General features: G+C 43.3%; 1 protein-coding gene across 7 annotated transcripts in view; it reads left to right on the top strand.

The window, feature by feature from the left end:
- The window catches only part of SEC31A (SEC31 homolog A, COPII component), a 113,497-nt gene that overhangs the window by 8,548 nt on the left and 83,982 nt on the right, over positions 1-20,967 (top strand). For all 7 annotated transcript variants that reach the window (XM_089675902.1, XM_089675922.1, XM_089675887.1 and 4 more), the window contains exon 2: positions 15,660-15,739. In XM_089675902.1, coding sequence (XP_089532028.1) covers positions 15,661-15,739 — 79 coding nt within the window. In that variant the 5' untranslated portion in view covers position 15,660. The remainder of the gene's footprint in view (positions 1-15,659; positions 15,740-20,967) is intronic.

The raw sequence follows: 20,967 nt of genomic DNA, 5'->3' as shown, positions 1-20,967 counted from the left end.
CTGGTCATAGTGAAATATGAAAAACAAATCTTAAAAAAAAAAAAATATTTAATAAAAAAATATATTTTTTTTTCATACTGTCCCCAGTCAGTGTCCCTGATCACCGCCATGCCAGTTATATGATGACGCTGTACTGCACTGGTGACAGTATGTAAAAAAAAAAATGGTGAATCTAATTTTTTTAATTTTCCGAAAAATTATGACAAAAAAAATACAACTTCAAAAAACTCGCCATGCCACTTATGAAGTACGTCGGACGGTCTACTTTGCAAAAAGGGGTCATTTGGGGATATCTGTACTGTTCTGACATTCTTGGACCTCAAGAAATTAGATTGGCTGTCAGTACTTCAGGATCGATCAATTTTCAGATCTATACCATAGTTTGTGAACTCTATAACTTTCCTACAAACTAAATAATACATCCTAATTTGGGTTATTTTCATCAAAGACATGTAGTAGAATACATCTCGGCCTAAATTTATGAAGAACAATTATTTATTTGCAAACTTTTATAACAGAAACAAAGAAAAATGTGTTTTTTTTTCAAAATGTTTGGTCTTTTTCTGTTAATTTAGCAAAAAAATAAAACCCCCGGTGGTGATTAAATACCACCAAAAAAAAGCTCTAGTTGTGTGAAGAAAATGATAAAATTTTAGTTTGGGTACAATGTTGTATGACTGCGCAATTGTCATTCAAAGTGTGAGAGCGCTGAAAACTGGCCTGGGCAGGAAGGTGTAAAATTGCCCGGTATTGAATTGGTTAAAGGACATGTGACTCAAAAACCACACCAAAAACACAATGCTGGTGCGTTTTTGCTGCGATTTCCATTAATTTAAATGGGGAGGTGCATTTTTGGTTTGTGTTTTTTACCGCACCAAACCTTCCTCAAAAATGCAGCAAGCAGGACTTTGAAAAATGCACATATCAATGTGAAGAATTCAACAGGAATACTTGGTAACTCGTTTTTCTTCCGCTTTTTTTAATACAAAAGTGGAAGAAAACGGATGTGTGAAAGCAGCCCAAAGGAGTACTAATTCCTAGGCAGGTTGCATTTGCATGCAGACTGCCTTTGGCAATGCTGAGCCTCCAAAATTGAAAGAATTTAAATCCAATGAATCAAAGAGGTATACCAGGAACAGTTGGGCTGGGGAGGAAAGAGCTAGATGATGCTGGATTTCCTCCAGCCAGTAAATGAGGCTGGCTATATTCAACCTGCTGCAGCTTTTAAGGCAAACTGAGAAGTTTACAGTGTTCAGTGAAATCAGAATAAGCAATTTCAGTAAAGTAGGGGAGTCTGTACAACTGTGTAAGGCTGCATTCACACTTGAGCATTTTGTAGCTTGAAGCTCCAAAAAATCTCTAAACTTAAAATCAATTGTTCTCTGTGGTGTCTGTTCGCACCTGATCACGCGGACAGGCACCATAGAGAACAAATGATTTTTTTAAGTTTAAGCATTTTTGGAGCTTCGAGCTTTAAGCTACAAAAAGTGTGAATGTATCCTCAGGATGGAGTTCAACTTTAAGCCCTTAGATGTAGACAGGGAGTGCAGCTTGCCTACTCAGTTCTTCAGTATTTCTTGTAGGTGTCGCTGTAGTGCATCAGTCCACATTACTCTCTTTTGACAGTAGTCTGGTGTTTTGCAAATGTTTGCTTTTAAAGTGTTACTAAAACCACAACAGTAAAATCAGTCTGTATATGCAGTACAGAATGCTTGTTATACTCACTGTGGAACCTAAGGGGTTATTCCTCTGCATTGTGTAAAAAGGCTGTTTGATCCTGTCTTCTCTGCCCCTCCTCTTGTTGAAATTACCACCTGAAACTGACTGAGTCTGTAGTCACATACACATTCTCAGTTTGGTGTGTATTGCTAGAGGAGTTTTGTTTTCTTGAGAGGGTGCATGTGATCAGTACAGGGCCAATCAGCACTGTCCAGACAAAGGGTCAGAGGTTTCACATCCTCCTAGAGCAGAAAGAAAACTCCTCCTACAAGCTTTAACCAGTGCTCTACTGAAGTCACAAGACTGCTCTAACTGCTGATAAGAAAAGGTATTTAGCAGTTTATACTTACTAAAATAATTGCATTTCCATGTTCTGTGTACTTTGGAAGACCAGATATAGTGAATGCAGGGTCCTGAGTTTAGTATTGCTTTATTGCAGAGGAGAAATTCTCAAATGCAATCTCAGTACTTCTTTGCTATCTATTACATATTTATGCATACACGCATTAAACATCAATACTACAGCATTCACACAGTCAAAAATTTGATTCATACTACTGGACATTTGGATGTGATTGGTGATACAGGGTACACATGTAGGAAGCTACACAGCACAGGCTTTAGGAAGGCACTGTCCATGCACTGTTTCGTGGATTCCCAATGCAGCGGAGGTACCGCTATAGCCACTGGCACAATTCGAATGTCAAAAATTCCGACAGGCTGGTTGTACCCAAGCTGATCGATGGATTGGGTACAATCAGCCTGCCCATACGTAGAACGAATCTCTGTCGGTCACTGCTGAAACATCCGAATTTTGATCCATGTATGGCTGGCTTTAGTGAATTCAGATTAAAATAAATTGAGGAAACGTTCTCATTTTAGCTCAGTTGCAGTCTTTGCTAACTGGCTTTAAAGGCTTACCAGTTGGTTTCACATTTTGCACTAGCACTTTTAATAATGTGAAGGTGTTTGGATTGTGGGAGAGTTGAATTAAAGGTAAATACTTTTAGATCTGCTAAAGTGGTATAAACTTGTATTTTACTGGCTTACTATAAACCCTGATAAACATCTCCTCTTCTCTGGGAATGTTTGACCTCAAGCAATGCGATGAGAGGGATTTAGGTGATTAACTAATATTCTGCAGTGCTTTACAGAAAACTAAACTAAGAGCTCTTTGACATTGCAGCAGTAAGGTCAGAAGTACCTGCCAAGAGTCCCTCAAATGATGGATATTAAAGGGCAATGAGCCAAAAGGATGTTTTCCCTCTCTTTTTCTGCTGTGTTTGCTGAGAGATCAATTCTGAAAGAATAGACAGCTTTGGACTCTTACATTTAGTACAGTGCAGGGTGGATTTGATTTAAATCAAACTGATTTAAATCACTAGTCAGTAAGGCTTGATTTACATCATAGTTTTCTACATAAAGACTCATTCTTGCTGGTATAACTTTAATATGCAAGTAGATGAAGATTTTAGAATAACAACTTTTCATATTAGTTTTTTTATTCCCAGTTTAATAGGTTAATCATTCATATTTAGACAACTTTTCTGTTGTACTTAAGGAGAAAAATAATCATTACCTTAATAATAATTTAAATAGATTTATTCAACTGAAACAATAACATTACAGCATATGTTATTTGCTTAAACAAACATCCATGTTTGTTAACTAATTTGGCTAAACAAAATGTATATATTTTAAGAAACTTTGACTGTCAGCCCCTTCCTTTTCACACTTACAGTGGGGATCGAAAGTTTGGGCACCCCAGCTAAAAATTTGTATTAATGTGCATAAAGAAGCCAAAGAAAGATGGAAAAATCTCCAAAAGGCATCAAATTACAGATTAGACATTCTTATAATATGTCAACAAAAGTTAGATTTTATTTCCATCATTTACACTTTCAAAATAACAGAAAACAAAAAAATGGCGTCTGCAAAAGTTTGGGCACCCTGCAGAGTTAATATCTTGTACTGCCCCCTTTGGCAAGTATCACAGCTTGTAAACGCTTTTTGTAGCCAGCCAAGAGTCTTTCAATTCTTGTTTGAGGTATCTTTGCCCATTCTTCCTTACAAAAGTCTTCCAGTTCTTTGAGATTTCTGGGCTGTCTGTCACGCACTGCTCTTTTAAGGTCTATCCATAGATTTTCAATTATGTTGAGGTCAGGAGATTGTGAAGGCAATGGCAAAACCTTCAGTTTACGCCTCTTGATGTAATCCCCCGTGGATTTCGAGGTGTGTTTAGGATCATTATCCATTTGTAGAAGCCATCCTCTCTTTAACTTCAGCTTTTTCACAGATGGCATCAAGTTACCATCCAAAATTTGCTGAAATTTTATTGAATCCATTTTACCTTCTACTCGTGAGATATTCCCTGTGCCACTGGCTGCAACACAACCCCAAAGCATGATTGATCCAACCCAATGCTTAACAGTTGGACAGAGGTTCTTTTCATTCAATTCTGTGCCCCTTCTTCTCCAAACGTACCTTTGCTCATTCCGGCCAAAAAGTTCAATTTTAACCACATCGGTCCACAGAACTTGTTTCCAAAATGCATCAGGCTTGTCTATATGTTCATTGCAAAGTTCAAACGATGATTTTTGTGGTGAGGACGTAGAAGAGGTTTTCTTCTGATGACTTTCATGAAGACCATATTTGTACAAGTATCTCTTTATAATGGAATAGTGTACCACAACTCCAGTGTCTGCCAGATCTTTCTGGAGGGATCGTTCAGTCAAACGTGTGTTTTGAATTGTTTTTCTCACAATCCTGCGAGCTGTTCTGTCTGATATTTTTCTTGGTCTTCCAGATCTTGCTTTAACTTCCACTGTTCCTGATGACTGCCATTTCTTAATTACATTCCAAACAGAGGATATTGACATCTGAAAACGCTTTGCTATCTTCTTATAGCCTTCTCCAGCTTTGTGAGCGTCAACTATTTTCAGTTTCAGTTTTCTAGACAACTGCTTAGAAGAACCCATGGTGCTGATTGTTGGGGCAAGGTCAGATGAGTCTGGGCATTTAAAACCTTTGAGATTGACATAACCTGGTCTTCCCAGACGATGATTGAGAACAATCCATGACACTGGCAGGTCTCAGCTTTGCAAAGGGGGCAGTACAAGATATTAACTCTGCAGGGTTCCCAAACTTTTGCAGACGCCATTTTTTTGTTTTCTGTTATTTTGAAAGTGTAAATGATGGAAATAAAATCTAACTTTTGTTGACATATTATAAGAATGTCTAATCTGTAATTTGATGCCTTTTGGAGATTTTTCCATCTTTCCTTGGCTTCTTTATGCACATTAATACAAATTTTTAGCTGGGGTGCCCAAACTTTCGATCCCCACTGTAGTTTCACTTTCTTCTTGTGCAGATCTATTCCACTTCAAACAATCAGAAAAATATTGTTTTTATTCACTGAACTTCTTGAAACGTAGCACTGAAGGGGTTGATTCTGTATTCATAGGTTTGTAGAAGTTAGGATTAAGGTCTTTTTCTTAACTCTGTTCATGTTATAACATTTTTGATGTGAAGAAGAGGCATGTGATCTCCGCTGAGTCAAATTCAGTTTTGAGAACTGCAAAAGTAAACCAAACATCTGTGATAATATCTTGTAGGCAGAGAAACTGCCCAATAATCTTACAAAAACCTCTGGAAGAGCATGACATTGTGAATGGATTCATGGAATTTATTTACCAAAAAAATTAAACATATACAGCCTTATTCTACATAATTAAAAAACTAATCTTTATTTCATGATGGAATAACCTTTGGATGGTAATATATTTTCCTCAAAAAGCATTTTATTTAAAAAAATCAGATTTAAATAAAACAAATCCGATTTAAATCAAAAAAATCCGATTTTTTTTTTTTTAATTTTTTTTAAAAAAATCATTGATTTTTATCCACCCTGGTACAGTGTGAATATAGGCAAAACTAATTACATGAGTCCCGGCTCAGTGTCAATGAACTCTCAATTTAATGCTGATACCAAGTTAGGGTAGACTCTTTCTATTTTTATTTATTTATTTATTTCAGGTACTTCTATAGCGCCGTCAATTTACGCAGCGCTTTACATATATATATATTGTACATTCACATCAGTCCCTAACCCTAAAGGGGTGTACAATCTAAGGTCCCTAACTCACATTCATGCATACACATACTAGGGGCAATTTAGACAGGATCCAGTTAACCTACCTGCATGTCTTTGGAGTGTGGGAGGAAACTGGAGTACCCGGAGGAAACCCACGCAGGCACAGGGAGAACATGCAAACTCCAGGCAGGTGGTGCCGTGGCTGGGATTTGAACCAACAGCCCTAGTACTGCCAGGCGGAAGTGCTAACCACTAAGCCACTGTGTGTGCCGCCCTATATTTTATTCTATATATTTCTATATATATTTCTATATTTCTATTCCATCAGGTTGTTTTTAAATGTGGGAGGAAACCACCAACACAAAGTCCATGGCGATTGTTTTTTTTTGTAATGAATTCAGCTAGTACTCCACCACGGCAGAACAATCATTCTTGGTACACTGACAACTGTGATTAAAAAGTACTACCATTGCCTGCAGATATTACAGCATTTCACTGTCATTTTTCACTGTCACAGATCCCAAAGGTACAATCATGGGCAGAAGTAAAAAATTCATCATTAAAGTGTTACTAAACCCAGAACAGTAACATCAGTCTGTATATGCATTAAAGCATGCTTGTTATACTCACTGTGGAACCTAATGGGGTAATCCTCTGCTTTGTGTAAAAAGGATGTTTAATCCTGTCATCTATGATCCTCCCCTTCTTCTACTGTCCCCAATCCATCTCCTGATCGAACAGAGCCTTTGGGGTAATGCAGGCCATAGACAGGTCGTTTATTGGCCAAATTTTTGTCCAAACGAAAAATCGGCCGATGTTTTCGCCATTAGCGGGGCAATGCCGTCGGCCGTTTTTTGCATATCTTCTCGTTTCTATTTATCGGTCATGCTGGAAAATCCACAAAAAAAGGCAGTTTTTCGTGAGCATTGGTGGCAACATCCATGGCAGCAACGACTGGTTTTTCGTTTATTGGCCGACAATTCGTCTACTGCCAGCCTAAGCTGCGCATGCTCAATGTGTGTTGTGTATTGCTAGAGAGGTTTTTTTTTTCTTCTTTGGGAAGATGCATGTGATCAGCACAGGGCCAATCAGCACTGTCCAGACATAGGGTCAGGAGTCCTGTAGCCGCATAGTACAATCATGGGAAAATGTAAACTCCTACTACAAGCTTTAACCAGTGCTCTGCCGGACACTGATGGAAGTCACAAGACTGCTCTAACTGCTGATGAAAAATTGTATTTAGCCATTTATATTTACTAAAATAATTGCCTTTCCGTGTACTGTGGGAGACCAGATATAGTGAATGCAGGACACTAAACAGGCTGAACTGCTGTAATACTGACACTCAGTGGCTGAATATCTCCTTGCCATGGGAACTCTGCCATACTGAAGTTTCTATCTGCCAAACCCAGCTCTGATGAAGAAGGGAGCACCCTTCGAAACGCGTTAGCCTTCATGCCCCCACCCTTTTTGATTTACCTGTAACCCTGTTTGGATTATGGTTACTTATGCCTGTTATACAATCATTTTGTGAGTATATTTCCTTATTAATAAAATAAGTCACTATTTATTGAGGTAATGCGCAAGGTTTGTGCGCTCTTTCTTTCATCTTCCTCTATAGCAGGGGTGTCCAAACTTTTTTCAAAGAGGGCCAGATTGGATGAAGTGAACATGGTGGAGGGCCGAACATTTTTCCGAACATTCTTTGAACCATTACAATTAAATGCAAATAAATTATTTTATGCCAAGTTAATTGCAAACGACATACTTTTCATTTCATAACATTAAGATCAACTGACAGCTGAGTTTTCACAATGTATTGAAAATAAATTTTAAAAAAACTTACCTGCACTAATGTGAAGGGTGAAAAAGGTAGCTGGAGCTGAAGTCTCTGCTCGGCAGCCGGGAGGGGAAGAGAAACACACTTCACGCTGGGAGCCCGGCCCTGACCTCACCGCCCTCTGTCGCTCCCAGAGCGGCGCAGTCACGCACGCGCACTGCTCTCAAGCAGAAGACTGTCTGCCACAGAAGGGAGGGCCGTGCGACAGCCGCATTTACACAGATCAGGGGGAACGCGCCGCAGTCAGGCATGCGCACTGCCCTCTGCTCTCAAGCAGAAGACTGTCTGCCATAGAAGGGAGGGCCACATTACACAGAGAAGGGAGGGCTGTTGGAGGGCCGTATTAAACTGACCCCCGGGCCGTAAATGGCCCGCGGGCCGGACTTTGGACATGCCTGCTCTATAGTGAATGCAGGGTCCTGGTTTTAGTAACCCATTAACTAGTAGCCGACCGCAGATAGCCGAATGACGGCTGCACTGCGGCCGGCCAGTTCTGAGTGGACGTCATATGACGTCCCCCCAGAACGCGCTTTCCTGCGCGCCCCAGGGGGCGCGCACCCGGCGATCTCCGTGATCGCTGTGTCCTACGGACACAGCTGATCACGTGATGTGGTAAAAGGCCAATCACAGCGGCCTTTTACCACCTGATCAGCGGTGTCCAATGACACGCTGATCAGAGGGAAATGCAAGTGCCGGTTCTCGGCTGCACTTTCCTCACACTGTCAGATCGTGAGGAAAGTACTGCCGAGAACCGGCAGTTGTCAGAGCGGGGATTGGCACCGATCATCAGGGCACTGATGATCAGTGCCCTGATGATCGGTGCCCAGCAGTGCCACCCGCAAGTTCCGCCCAGCAGTGCGCCCACTAGCTCCGCCCACCTGTGCCCAGCAGATCACCCACCTGTGCCCAGCAGTGCCCCCACCTGTGCCCAGCAATGCACCCACCTGTGCCCAGCAATGCACCCACCTGTGCCACTCTGCAATGTCACACACCTGTGCCCAGAGGTGCCACCTACCTGTGCCCACCAGTGCCACCCACCTGTGTCCACCCACCAGTGCCACCCACCTGTGTCCACCCACCAGTGCTGCCCACCAGTGCCACCCACCAGTGCAGCCAGTCAGTGCCACCAGTCAGTGCCCAGCGGTTGTGCCAGTCAGTGCCGCCAGTCAGTGCCCAGCAGTGATGCCAGTCAGTGCCGTCTATCAGTACCCATCATCAGTGTCACCTATCAGTGCCGCCTATCAGTGCCCATCAGTGCTGCCTCATCAACGCACATCAGTGAAGGAGAAAAATTACCTGTTTGAAAAATTTTATAATAGAAACAAAGAAACTTTTTTTTTTTTCCAAATTTTTGGCAATTTTTTATTTATAGCGCAAAAATTAAAGTGCCCAGTGGCGATTAAATACCACCAAAAGAAAGCTCTATTTGTGAGAAAAAAATGAACAAAATTTCATATGGGTACAATGTTGCATGACCGCGCAATTGTCAATCAAAGTGCGGCAGCGCTGAAAGCTGAAAATTGGCCTGGTAAATAAGGGGGTATAAGTGCCTGGTAGGCAAGTGGTTAAAGGAAAAAGAAAATTTGGCTTAATGAAATGTAAGCAGTGCTATGTAGAAATACCAGTGCATGGTCTCTAAGGCTTGGTTCACACTGCTGCGACTTGGGATCCGACACTACTGAAGTTTCTCCCACTTTTGAAAAGGTTCTTGTACTACTTCAAGGCGACTTCTGTACAACTTGAGCCTATAGACTTTAATGGAAGTCGCCTCCAAGTTGGATCCTCATCTATATTGAGGTGATTTGGATCCGACATTACAGGAAGGTTACCCAGGCATTCCCTGAAAGTTGCTTCAAAGTCGCTTCAAAGTAGTACTCAAGTTGCCTGGCAAAGTCACACTGTGAGTCGCTCGTCTTTCAGGTCGCAGTAGTGTGAACCAAGATTTATGTAATCTCTAAATTTGAATCTGCTGATATGTAGCCTATGAGCATTGTGAAAGGATTCCGATTCCAAACCACATGGAATACAAGCATACAGGGGAAGTATGCTGCAGGGCAAAGAAATGGAGCAGCTAGTTGCTTGTTAACTTGACTCTTTCTATAGGCTGAGTCACTGATGGTTTATGTGCATACTTGTTTTCTTACACTGGCTGGAAGTATTGTAGCAGACACACTAGAGGTTTCAGAAGATGAGGTTTCTCCATGTTTATTTTATGACATGTTTACGTTCAGAGAATTCAGTTTGATTTATAAATTCCCCTTCTACTCATAATTAGCTTTGCAATAATATTACACATGGCCCAGAGCAGGTCTAATTTGAGAGGCAAACTAATTTGTGCTAGAAATCCACCTCACTCTGCCAGTACCTTGTTTCATAAATCCTTCACAGTTTCTGCTGCTGTCAGTGTTTGCATTCGTCTTATTATTGCTTCTGCTCATACTTGTGCAACCATTTGACTTCGTCAACAAAAACGTTTTTTTTTTTACCCTGTTTGTCAGTAAGTCGTGGTTCATGCTTGCATGATTTTCCAGTGACCTGTGACATTCTGGTGACATGTTAAGTCACAAGTCAAGTGAAAACACATAGATTTTAATGGGTGCTGTCTTAATTGCGAAGTCTTAAGTCGCTGCAGCAAAAGAAAAAAAAAACTTCTTGCACTACTTTTGGGTGATTCTTGTGCGGCATGACTCCCATAGACTTCAATGTCAAGTCTTCTCAAAGATAAAGCTGAACTCAAAGTATGGGCAGCACAGTGGTTAAGTGGTTAGCACTTTCGCCTAGCAGCACTAGGGTCGTTGGTCTGGGTACTCCAGTTTCTTCCCACACACCAAAGACATGCTGGTAGGTTAGTTGGCTCCTGTCTACATTGGCCCTAGTATGTATATGTATGGATGTCAGTTAAGGACCTTAGATTGTAAGCTCCTTGAGGGATAGGGACTGATGTGAATGTATACTATATATATGTAAAGCGCTGTGTAAATTGATGGTGCTATATAAGCACATGTATAAATCTATAAAAATGTTTCTATATAAACACAGCAATACCTCTAACAGACAGTTACCCCTGGTTCACATATATGTGGCCATGCGGGCCGCGTTTTGCGTGGACACGAGAGCCCATTCATTTGAATGGACTACCGTGTCCCGCGACACGCAGGGAAGAAGTCCCTGCACTTCTTCCGAAAACACAGCCCGCATGGGAACCTCGGCTCCCAGTACAGTTGCGTTTTCCAGTGCGAGTGGCGTGCCATTAGAATTAATGGCACCCGCCCGTGGGTCCGCAGTCCTTTGTGCGGGTGGTGCGCCTGCACAGATTTTCGTGTGGATCCGCAGCGGCACCACCGGCACAGATGTGAACCTAACCTTAGAGGGTAGGACAGGAGCCAGTCAGGCTGTGCTGCAGAGCTTGTCTCTGTATTATCACTCCTATTCGCTCCAGCTTGTACAAGACCAGGGTGACCAGCATGCTTTTGCAAATCCTTTGTAAGGCTCCATGCATACTAGTGTGTTTTTTTTAGCTCAAAAAAACACTGGATAAAAAAATCTGGTAATATAATTTTTAGTAATGTTTAGGAGCATTAGAGTTTTATTAGTGTTTTTATAGTACATGTAGAAGAAAAACAAAAGCTAGAAAAAAGCTGTTAGTAAAGTTTTAGTAGCATTTAGCAGTGTTTAGGAGTGTTTTAGCTTTATTTTTCTGCTGGAAAAACGCTCCAAAAACTCTACAAAAATATTTTTTTCTGCTCCTGGACACCGACCCTCAAAAATGCTAATAGCCTAAAGTAGTGTGCATGGACACATAGGATTTATCTAACTTCTAGGAGCAGAAAAATTTCTAACAGCTTTTAGGAGCTTAAAATAATGTTAGTGTGCATGGAGCCTAAAGCTTTTGGCAAGCTTTGAGAAACTTCTTTAGAATCTATGCACACTAACTTTTTTTAAGCTACTGAGTGACGTCAGCCCGCTGTCGACTGTAAACAAGTCGCAGGAGTGAAGAACGAACTGCACTCCTGTGGTCCACAGAATTACAGCCAAAAGAGCTTTGGCTGTATGTCTCCTTTAAAGATCCGAGTGCATGGTTTTCAGGATGAGCTGACATCCTCCTGTGTTATTTTGGTTGAGTGTTGGTAAAAGTCCATTTATGCAAGACCAGCATATGTTTTATGAATATCCAGAAGTTCCCTGTGTACCATAAATACCATGCCTAGAATGTCTATAGCAGTGGAAAATGTGAAAAATAGTGATTAAAAAACTGGTTAAATGGTAATAAAATATAAATTGTAGGATCTAAATTTTTTGCCTGATAGATTTGATCAAAGTTTCTCTTGCAGAAAATAAAGTGATTGTAGAAATTCAATAGAATCATTCATACATAGGCATACATCTTATCTCAGCTGTTAAAATGACAGCTTCTACATATTAGCCTACAAATTTAAACTTCCACCTAGCTGAGTTGTCTTGTTCCATACATAAGCTGGCCAATCACTAGTTTTCTTGTTCACTTGCACGGTTTGTTGCAGCTCATAAAATTCGCAAAGATGTCAAACAGATGTAATTATAAAGCCATCTTGAATAATACTGCGGTAGTTAAAATAGTTATAGTATATGTTTATGGAGGCAAATAAGCCCTGGTTCACACTGAATGCAAGTTAGAAATTGTAAGATTTCATATTTGCATGTCAACTTTAGGTGCGACTTCATGCACAGATGTCTATGCAAGTCACACCTGAAATTGGCAAAAGTAGTGCAGGAACTACTTTTCAAATCGGGAGTCGCATCAATTAGAACGGTTCCATTGCCGATCATTGGATGCCACTTTAATGGCCAAATTGCATGACAAGTCGAATCAGTGCAAACAGGGCTAAAGGAAATAAGAGAAAACAGACACATGCCTTGATCCAAAAATATGGCAAAATAAAATAATTCCTTACATATATAAATGTGCTATATATTTGCATTGCTCTTAATAGTTAGGACCCTGTCCACCCTTGCGCATGAGTTAACGTGTTAATGCAAGCATTCTTGTGCACTGAGGCGCGTTAAGACAGTCCATGCATTTTTGAACACCTCAACACACCTGCTAAGATGCACTTGCACTATTTTTGACAATACAGCACACCAACACAGATTGTTCAGATCGTCAATTAGAATGAACATTACCCTGGTACACACTGAATGCGGCTTAGAAATTGTGCGATTTCACTTGAAATTGATTGCTACAGTTCCATTGCTGATCATTGGATGTGACTTGTTATGCAATTTGAATGGTCAAATTGCTTGACAAGTCGCATCAGTTCGAATTTAGGGTTAGTCCCCTGGAACTAGCTAGCTGAGGTTACTGATTAGAGGATAGAATTTTCCCACCTAATACTATTTTAGCTGAAAATACAATAAAAGTAAATGGAAAGTAACCGTACACCTGTCCAATAAACAATTACTATAAGAGGAAATAACAGCGATTAACTGAATTCTACCTGTAATTGAAAGTCTTCTGAGCAGTACATGTTGTTCATAGTTGGACTCTGCCTCTGTGAGACCTGGGCCTTTGCTCACACATTAGTCATGGCTGCTGGAGAGTTAGATTCCACTTGTACAATGAGTCTGGGTTTACAATTGTGCGGCGCGGCATACCTCTTCTGATTCACACAGGAACCGCACTGCATTCCTGTGCAAATCAAATGCGAATTCTGTGCAGTGCAATTTGAGCCATACATTTTGTATGGCTCAAATCGCACAGCATCCGCACCAAAAAGGTACAGGACCCTTTTTTTGGATCACACTAGAATCAGACCGCATGGGTATTCACACCGATTCTGCACATCGCATAGCGATTTGCGGACAGATTTTGAGGTGTTGTTAACTTAACATACACACCCACAGCGGTTTGCATGAACAGGGGGCAATTGTGATGCGGTGCGGAATTCATGCAGAAAGTGCTGCAAATGCTGCACCGCATCAGTGTGAACCCAGGCTGTCGCCGCACATTTTCCACTATAGGTCTCGGTAGCCTCTTTTTGTGTCTTGTCTCAGGATGCCAGCATTGTAGAAATGTCTCTAAAGAAAAATAATCTGTATTTTTTTTTTTATGTTTCTTAGAATATGACTAGCTTAATGTACTATTGCAAACTCAAGCAGCTCACATTGATTGAGCACGATTTATGTATTGTCTGCCTCCTGTTTTGTGTTTTGCTATCCCAATTCCTGTCCACCTGAGCAGATGTGGTTACATAGGGCACCAGGCAGTATAAAGATTATTGATCATGCAGTACTATTAGACCTGCACCAATCAAGGTACAGCAGGTGGTGTAAGGAACTTATTTGTACTTTGAACTGTCAGATTAGCCAGACGTAAAGTATAACTAAAGGTAAAACATTTTCTCTTTTAGTTTTGGATAGAGTGCAGAAGAATTAGAACACCTGTCAGTTTTTATTGCTGTCTGTCGCCGTTAGGGAGATTCACCCTCTCCATTCGTCCTGTTTCCCATTATCATTGAAACTGAAAGTAAAAGAAACCACAAATCCCCAGAAAAGTAATAGAGGGGAAATCTTCCAATGGAGACACTAGTTCTGGTGACCTGGGGGTCCCCAAGAAATCCCTGAGATTTTTTTACTTCCTCTTTTGGTTATGGGACAAGAAGTGAAGGAAAATTTCCCCAATGGGTCACACGTGGCAAAAAAAAGTTCTACTTTAATTGTAAAAGACCCTTTATGTTTAAGCTGGCCTTACATAGCAGAGGATGGTTGGTTGTGCATATATCATCTGACCATCCCAGACATCTGTGCAGGCCACATGAACCCTAAAATGGAATGGTCTCCTTGGCTGTAGTGGAGACATCCAGCAGACCCCACTGCCACCGCTTATCAGAATGGAAAGCGACTGTCCAACTTCTGTTCTCTTTGAAAAGCTATGCCATATAAATGTTAGATTGTCTCTGAATCAGGAGACCAGCATCTAGTTTCTGTGGGCACTTCTACACATCTTATTTACCTATCCCTGTTTTACACATCTTGTTATAGTCCTTCTGGGAGATGTGAATCCATGCAGTCCATTCAATTCTCGGTCTGGAAAGCAGAGCATGTGCAGTATTGCAGAACTGCAAGATATTAGGTCTGACAATTTTAACCAGTGATTTGTGGAAGGGGTACATGTGAAGCTTTGTACTCCATAAGTGCACCCTATCCTTTAACGTACTGCCAGTGTTTCTCAACCTTTTTCCATTTAAGGCACCCTTTAAAATTACGGACAGTCCCAAGGCACCCTTTACAATTATGGAAGGTCTTGAGCCACCCCATTCTAAAATGTGGATAACTATTCTAATTTTATATCTGTAACGCAGCAACATCCAAACGTAGGACACCCAACATTAGAGGTGAATTCTTCCAAAGCACACTGGTACTGACTAGTATTCCAGTGTTTCTCTTCTCCCTCAGTGTTTTCTCCATCACTGAGCTAATGTGACCCCAGCACTGATGGAGATGGGCAGGGGAGGGTCAAACTAGGATGCTGTGCAGACAGCTGACATCCTCCTTATCAGATGATGATGTCATTAGTTGTCAGGACTCCGGCAGCTAGAAGGTCGTAATGGTGCACAATGAAAATCTGTGGCTGTGTGTAACTAAAAGGCAGACTTGTTCCACCTACTGGCTTGTATACAAGTTTTGGGCAATTTGTAGACTTTTTGCCAAGGCACCCCTGAAGAAACCTCAAGGCTCCCCAGGGTGTCTGGGCACCCTGGTTGAGAAGAGCTGGTATATGCAGTGTATTTCTTTACACTGGTGTCGTGCCTTTACTGAGTTGCCCAAAGTGATTCGTTTGATTATTCTTTTCTCTCTTACTGCATTGAAAGGATTAAACAGAAAATATGGTTGTCCGTTAAGACTAAATGCAAAACAATAATTCTACAATATACCAAAAGTGTATGTATATAATATATATATATATTTTTAAAATTTTCCAAGACAGTTAACATTTTCTTTATCCTGTGTTTTTTCTTTTTTTCAATACAGAATGAAGCTAAAAGAGATCGATCGCACTGCAATGCAGACTTGGAGCCCCTCTCAACAGCATCCTATATATCTCGCAACAGGTGAGTTTTTTGTTTTTTTTTGTGCTGTATTTCCACTCAGATTTGCCACCTAGGCTGCCAAAGACAAGATTGTATAAGAATCTGTAGTATGGTTGTAATTTTGAAATGGAGGAAGCAATGTTACAAAATCTTCTTTGTGCAGACTTTGTCACAAAGCTTCCTCTGTTGAACATCTCATCTAAATGACAAATTTAGTGTTTTTATATTAATGAGGCTATCAAGCTTTAATCCAGAAATAGGAATTCTTTTTATATACTATGTTCAGTTGTACTTGATCTATTGCAACCTGAAACTACTTACATACATATATGCGTGCAAGAAGATAAAGAAAAAAATGAAGAAAGACAGGGGAGAGGAAAAAGAATGAGCAAGAGTAGGAGGTTAGAGGGGTCTGATGTCGGCTATATGTTAAGTGATTAGTTGGAAAAGTAGGCTTAGAATTTGGAAGAATTTTTTTAAATAATATTGAAGACCAAAGTAGCTTGGTGAGCCCTTCTCCTGTCATTATCTTGGACCACTAGTTGTTCCATTCTCATTATGTCATTAAGGTCCTCAACCTATTCAGCTAGTGAGGGGACTATTAGAGATTTCAGATGTTTCAGAATAATTTGACTTTCTGCTATAAAAAAGAATTTGGACTATATTTTTTTGCAAAGGGAATTATGCCTGGAAGTGTGGAAAGCAGGGTGAGTTTTGAAGAGTTTAGTATGGTAACATAATACTGCATTTTGTGAATTTTATGCAGTAGGGGTGGTCAGTAATATGGATCTTATAGTGTCACTCTTAAAAGAGAAGTATGGATTTTTGGGGGTAATCATACTTACCTAGGTGGATGCAGTATCATTCCGATGCTGCATTTGCTGGTTCTAAGGGTGAGAATTGAGCGATCAGACACCACTGATCGGTCAGTTCAACCTGCTGCTCTAAGCAGACAGCGGTCACCGCTGTCTGCTTTGCCACCCCCCCCCAGCATTCACTACACTTCTGTGATCCATAGAAGTACCTACCCAACAAACAAATTGTGTGTTCTTGGGCTTGGGGTTGAGAACAAAGGCAGTGACTGGCTTACATTACTGTGCTTGAAAGAATAGAGTTTTGTAAAAGCGGAGTCATTATGTGTTGAAGAACGAGAAACATCCCATACTAGGGAAATGGGATTAGTGGTCTTTTTGTGCAATTTACCAAAAGGGGGTTTAGGGGACCAAATGTAGTAGATCATAATTCCTCTAGGACAGGGATTAAAATTTCGAGTCTAGACCTACTAGCCAGGCACAAACCTTACTCTTCACCAGTTGCCCCACCCAACCTTGCCCAGGTCTGCCTCCAACCCCACCCCTGGCCCTTCCCCAACCCTCGCCCCCCAGCCCTGCCCCCAACCACGCCCCATTAAAGTTTATGAAATTACATTTTCTTTAGAATAAAAAGTACAAAATATAAAAAAACTGCAATTATAACATAGCTTTATTATGCCAATTTAAACATAACAGCAATAGCTTAATAGCAATAGGGTGCAATCAAAATATCAAGTTTTACAGCTTTAGACCTGTAGTAAACATTTTGTATTTTTTTTTTGTTTATCTCCTGCATTTTTAAAAATAGACTTTAGTAATTCAAAGTCCCTTTTAAAAGATGTAAATTTTTAGTTAATGTCATTTATCTTAAGCTGGCGGGTGTAGTGATGTGCACTGTTGGCGGATCTCTCCTTCACGTGTCCCCTACGCCAGTGTAGAGCGGGCCTCTCCTCGTGTCCCCGAAGGCGGTGTAGAGCAGACCTCTCCTCATGTCCCCCAAGGTGGTGTAGAGCGGGCCTCTCCTTGTGTCCCCCAAGGCGGTGTAGAGCGGGCCTCGTGTCCCCCAAGGCGGTGTAGAGCGGGCCTCGTGTCCCCCAAGGCGGTGTAGAGCGGGCCTCGTGTCCCCCAAGGCGGTGTAGAGCGGGCCTCGTGTCCCCCAAGGCGGTGTAGAGCGGGCCTCGTGTCCCCCAAGGCGGTGTAGAGCGGGCCTCGTGTCCCCCAAGGCGGTGTAGAGCGGGCCTCGTGTCCCCCAAGGCGGTGTAGAGCGGGCCTCGTGTCCCCCAAGGCGGTGTAGAGCGGGCCTCGTGTCCCCCAAGGCGGTGTAGAGCGGGCCTCGTGTCCCCCAAGGCGGTGTAGAGCGGGCCTCGTGTCCCCCAAGGCGGTGTAGAGCGGGCCTCGTGTCCCCCAAGGCGGTGTAGAGCGGGCCTCGTGTCCCCCAAGGCGGTGGAGAGCGGGCCTCGTGTCCCCCAAGGCGGTGGAGAGCGGGCCTCGTGTCCCCCAAGGCGGTGGAGAGCGGGCCTCGTGTCCCCCAAGGCGGTGGAGAGCGGGCCTCGTGTCCCCCAAGGCGGTGGAGAGCGGGCCTCGTGTCCCCCAAGGCGGTGGAGAGCGGGCCTCGTGTCCCCCAAGGCGGTGGAGAGCGGGCCTCGTGTCCCCCAAGGCGGTGGAGAGCGGGCCTCGTGTCCCCCAAGGCGGTGGAGAGCGGGCCTCGTGTCCCCCAAGGCGGTGGAGAGCGGGCCTCGTGTCCCCCAAGGCGGTGGAGAGCAGGCCTCTCCTCATGTAACTAAAGTCTCTTTTAAAAGATGTAAGTTTACTTAATGTAATTTACCTTAACCACTTGCCTACCAGGCACTTATACCCCCTTATTTACCAGGCCAATTTTCAGCTTTCAGCGCTGCCGCACTTTGATTGACAATAGCGCGGTCATGCAACATTGTACCCATATGAAATTTTGATCATTTTTTTCTCACAAATAGAGCTTTCTTTTGGTGGTATTTAATCGCCGCTGGGCGCTTTACTTTTTGCGCTATAAATAAAAAAAAGTGCAAAAAATTTGAAAAAAAAACAAAACGTTTCTTTGTTTCTATTATAAAATTTTTCAAACAGGTATTTTTTCTCCTTCACTGATGTACGTTGATGAGGCAGCACTGATGGGCACTGATAGGCGGCACTGATGGGCACTGATAGGCAGCACTAAAGGGCACTGATAGGCAGTACTAATGAGGTGTCACGGATAGGCGGCACTAATGAGGTGTCACGGATAGGCAGCACTAATATGCAGCACTGATAGGCGGCACTGATAGGTGACACTGATGATGGGTACTGATAGACGGCACTGACTGACATCACTGCTGGGCACTGACTGGCGGCACTGACTGGCACAACCCCTGGGCACTGACTGGTGGCACTGACTGGCAGCACTGGTGGGTGGCACTGGTGGGCAGCACTGGTGGGTGGGCACAGGTGGGTGGCACTGCTGGGCACAGGTAGGTGGCACTTCTGGGCACAGGTGTGTGACACTGCAGAGTGGCACAGGTGGGTGCACTGCTGGGCACAGGTGGGTGATCTGCTTGGCACAGGTGGGCGGAGCTAGTGGGCGCACTGCTGGGCACATGTGGGCGGAACTTGCGGGTGGCACTGCAGGGCACCCATCATCAGGGCACTGATCATCAGTGCCCTGATGATCGGTGCCGATCCCCGCTCTGACAACTGCCGGTTCTCGGCAGTACTTTCCTCACGATCTGACAGCGTGAGGAAAGTGCAGCCGAGAACCGACACTTGCATTTCCCTCTGATCAGCGTGTCATTGGACACCGCTGATCACGTGGTAAAAGGCCACTTTTACCACATCACGTGATCAGCTGTGTCCGTATATGACGTCCACCCAGAACTGGCCGGCCGCAGTGCAGCCGTCATTCGGCTATCTGCGGTCGGCAACTAGTTAAGCTGGCGGGTGTAGTGATGTGCACCGTTGGCGGATCTTTCCTCGTGTCCCCCAAGGCGGTGTAGAGGGGACCTTGTGTCCCCCAAGGCGTTGGAGAGCGGGCCTCATGTACCCCAAGATGGTGGAGAGCGGGCCTCTCCTCGTGTCCCCCAAGGCGGGGGAGCGCTGACCTCTCCTCAAGTCCACCGCGGCGGTGGAGAGCGGGTGTCTCCTCTCAGCGGAGGAGAGCGGACCTCTCCTGCACCTGCCCCCCTCGGCGGCGCTGCCAGTGTAATGGTGGTGCCAAAGAAGTCGGAAACCGGAACTCGGCTTCACAATGAGGCTTGGAGCGCATATAGAGTCGCTCCATCTGTGCTTGCCACACAAGGATTTTCCCTCACATTTGGCGAGTGGGCGAGCGGCTTTTTCAAGCCCTGCTCTAGGATCCATACCAGCAGGCTAGTGTTGCAGCCACTAGTTTGTGGCCTTGCTTCAGTTCAGTCACGTTAAACTTGACTTACCATAAGTGGTCTTTGGGATATCAGGGGATATTAAAAATTTGATTGTGACCCTTTCTTTATATTTAACATTATGGTAGGGAAAAATCGGGGAGCACCCTTCCTCCATACTTTTTCCAGTTGCTCATTTTATCTTAGGGTGATTTGTTTGTCGCAGGAATTTGTTGAAGATTTGTTAAAGCTTCTAGAAGAATGATCTGGATAGAGAGATTTGAACTGTTTTGAATAAATATAATAATTTGGGTGGGACATCCATCTTAAAGCAGAGCTCCACAGGAAAGGGGATGTTCCGCTTTAAAGACTTGTCCCCCGCTCCCCATTAAGGATTGGCACATTTGGGGAGTGGGTGAGGGAGTGGGTACCCGAAATTGACAGGTAACCGCTCTCACTTCCTCTGCAGTCACCTAGGCGATCGGAAACGGAAGTTGTCATTTCCCCCCCTTTTTTCCCATAGTCTTCTGGGACACGTGACAGGTCCCAGAAGAATATGGGACCATTCAGAATGTGCAGCGCTACTCGCACATGCGCAGTGCGCACCTGGCTGTGAAGCCGTAAGCTGTCACAACCGGGTGCCCACACTAAAGATGCCAGAAACACCGGACAGCCGGTGAAATGGGCTTCAGGGAGGACATTGCAGGATCAAGGGACAGGTGAGGGTATGTTTTTTAACCGCTTCCTAACCACCCTATAGCAGATATACTGCTGCAGGGTGGCAGGAGTGCACAAAATCATATGAATACATACGTGATTTTGCATTTACGGGCAGGGGGCGCGTGTGAGCTACTCGCACGCCCTACCCACGCCGCCATTCACAACCGCGGCAGTATATCACGAGGTCCTGGTCGGTGATTACCAAGCATCTCTGACTGGGAGGAGGACTGTTTTGTTTCCTAACAGTTCTCCTCCCTGTCAGCTCTCGCACACTGCTCTGGATGACTCTGGACTCCAGAGCAGTGTGCTTACAGTGAAGCACCAACACACTGCCCCCTAGTAAAACACT

This window comes from Staurois parvus, unplaced genomic scaffold (genome assembly GCF_062004578.1).
Source record: "Staurois parvus isolate SC_StPar_1 unplaced genomic scaffold, SC_StPar_1.0 ptg000013l, whole genome shotgun sequence".
NCBI classification, from domain to species: Eukaryota; Metazoa; Chordata; class Amphibia; order Anura; family Ranidae; genus Staurois; species Staurois parvus.
The sequence above is the reverse complement of the archived record's forward strand: the minus strand, read 5'-3'. Positions and strand labels throughout refer to the sequence as shown.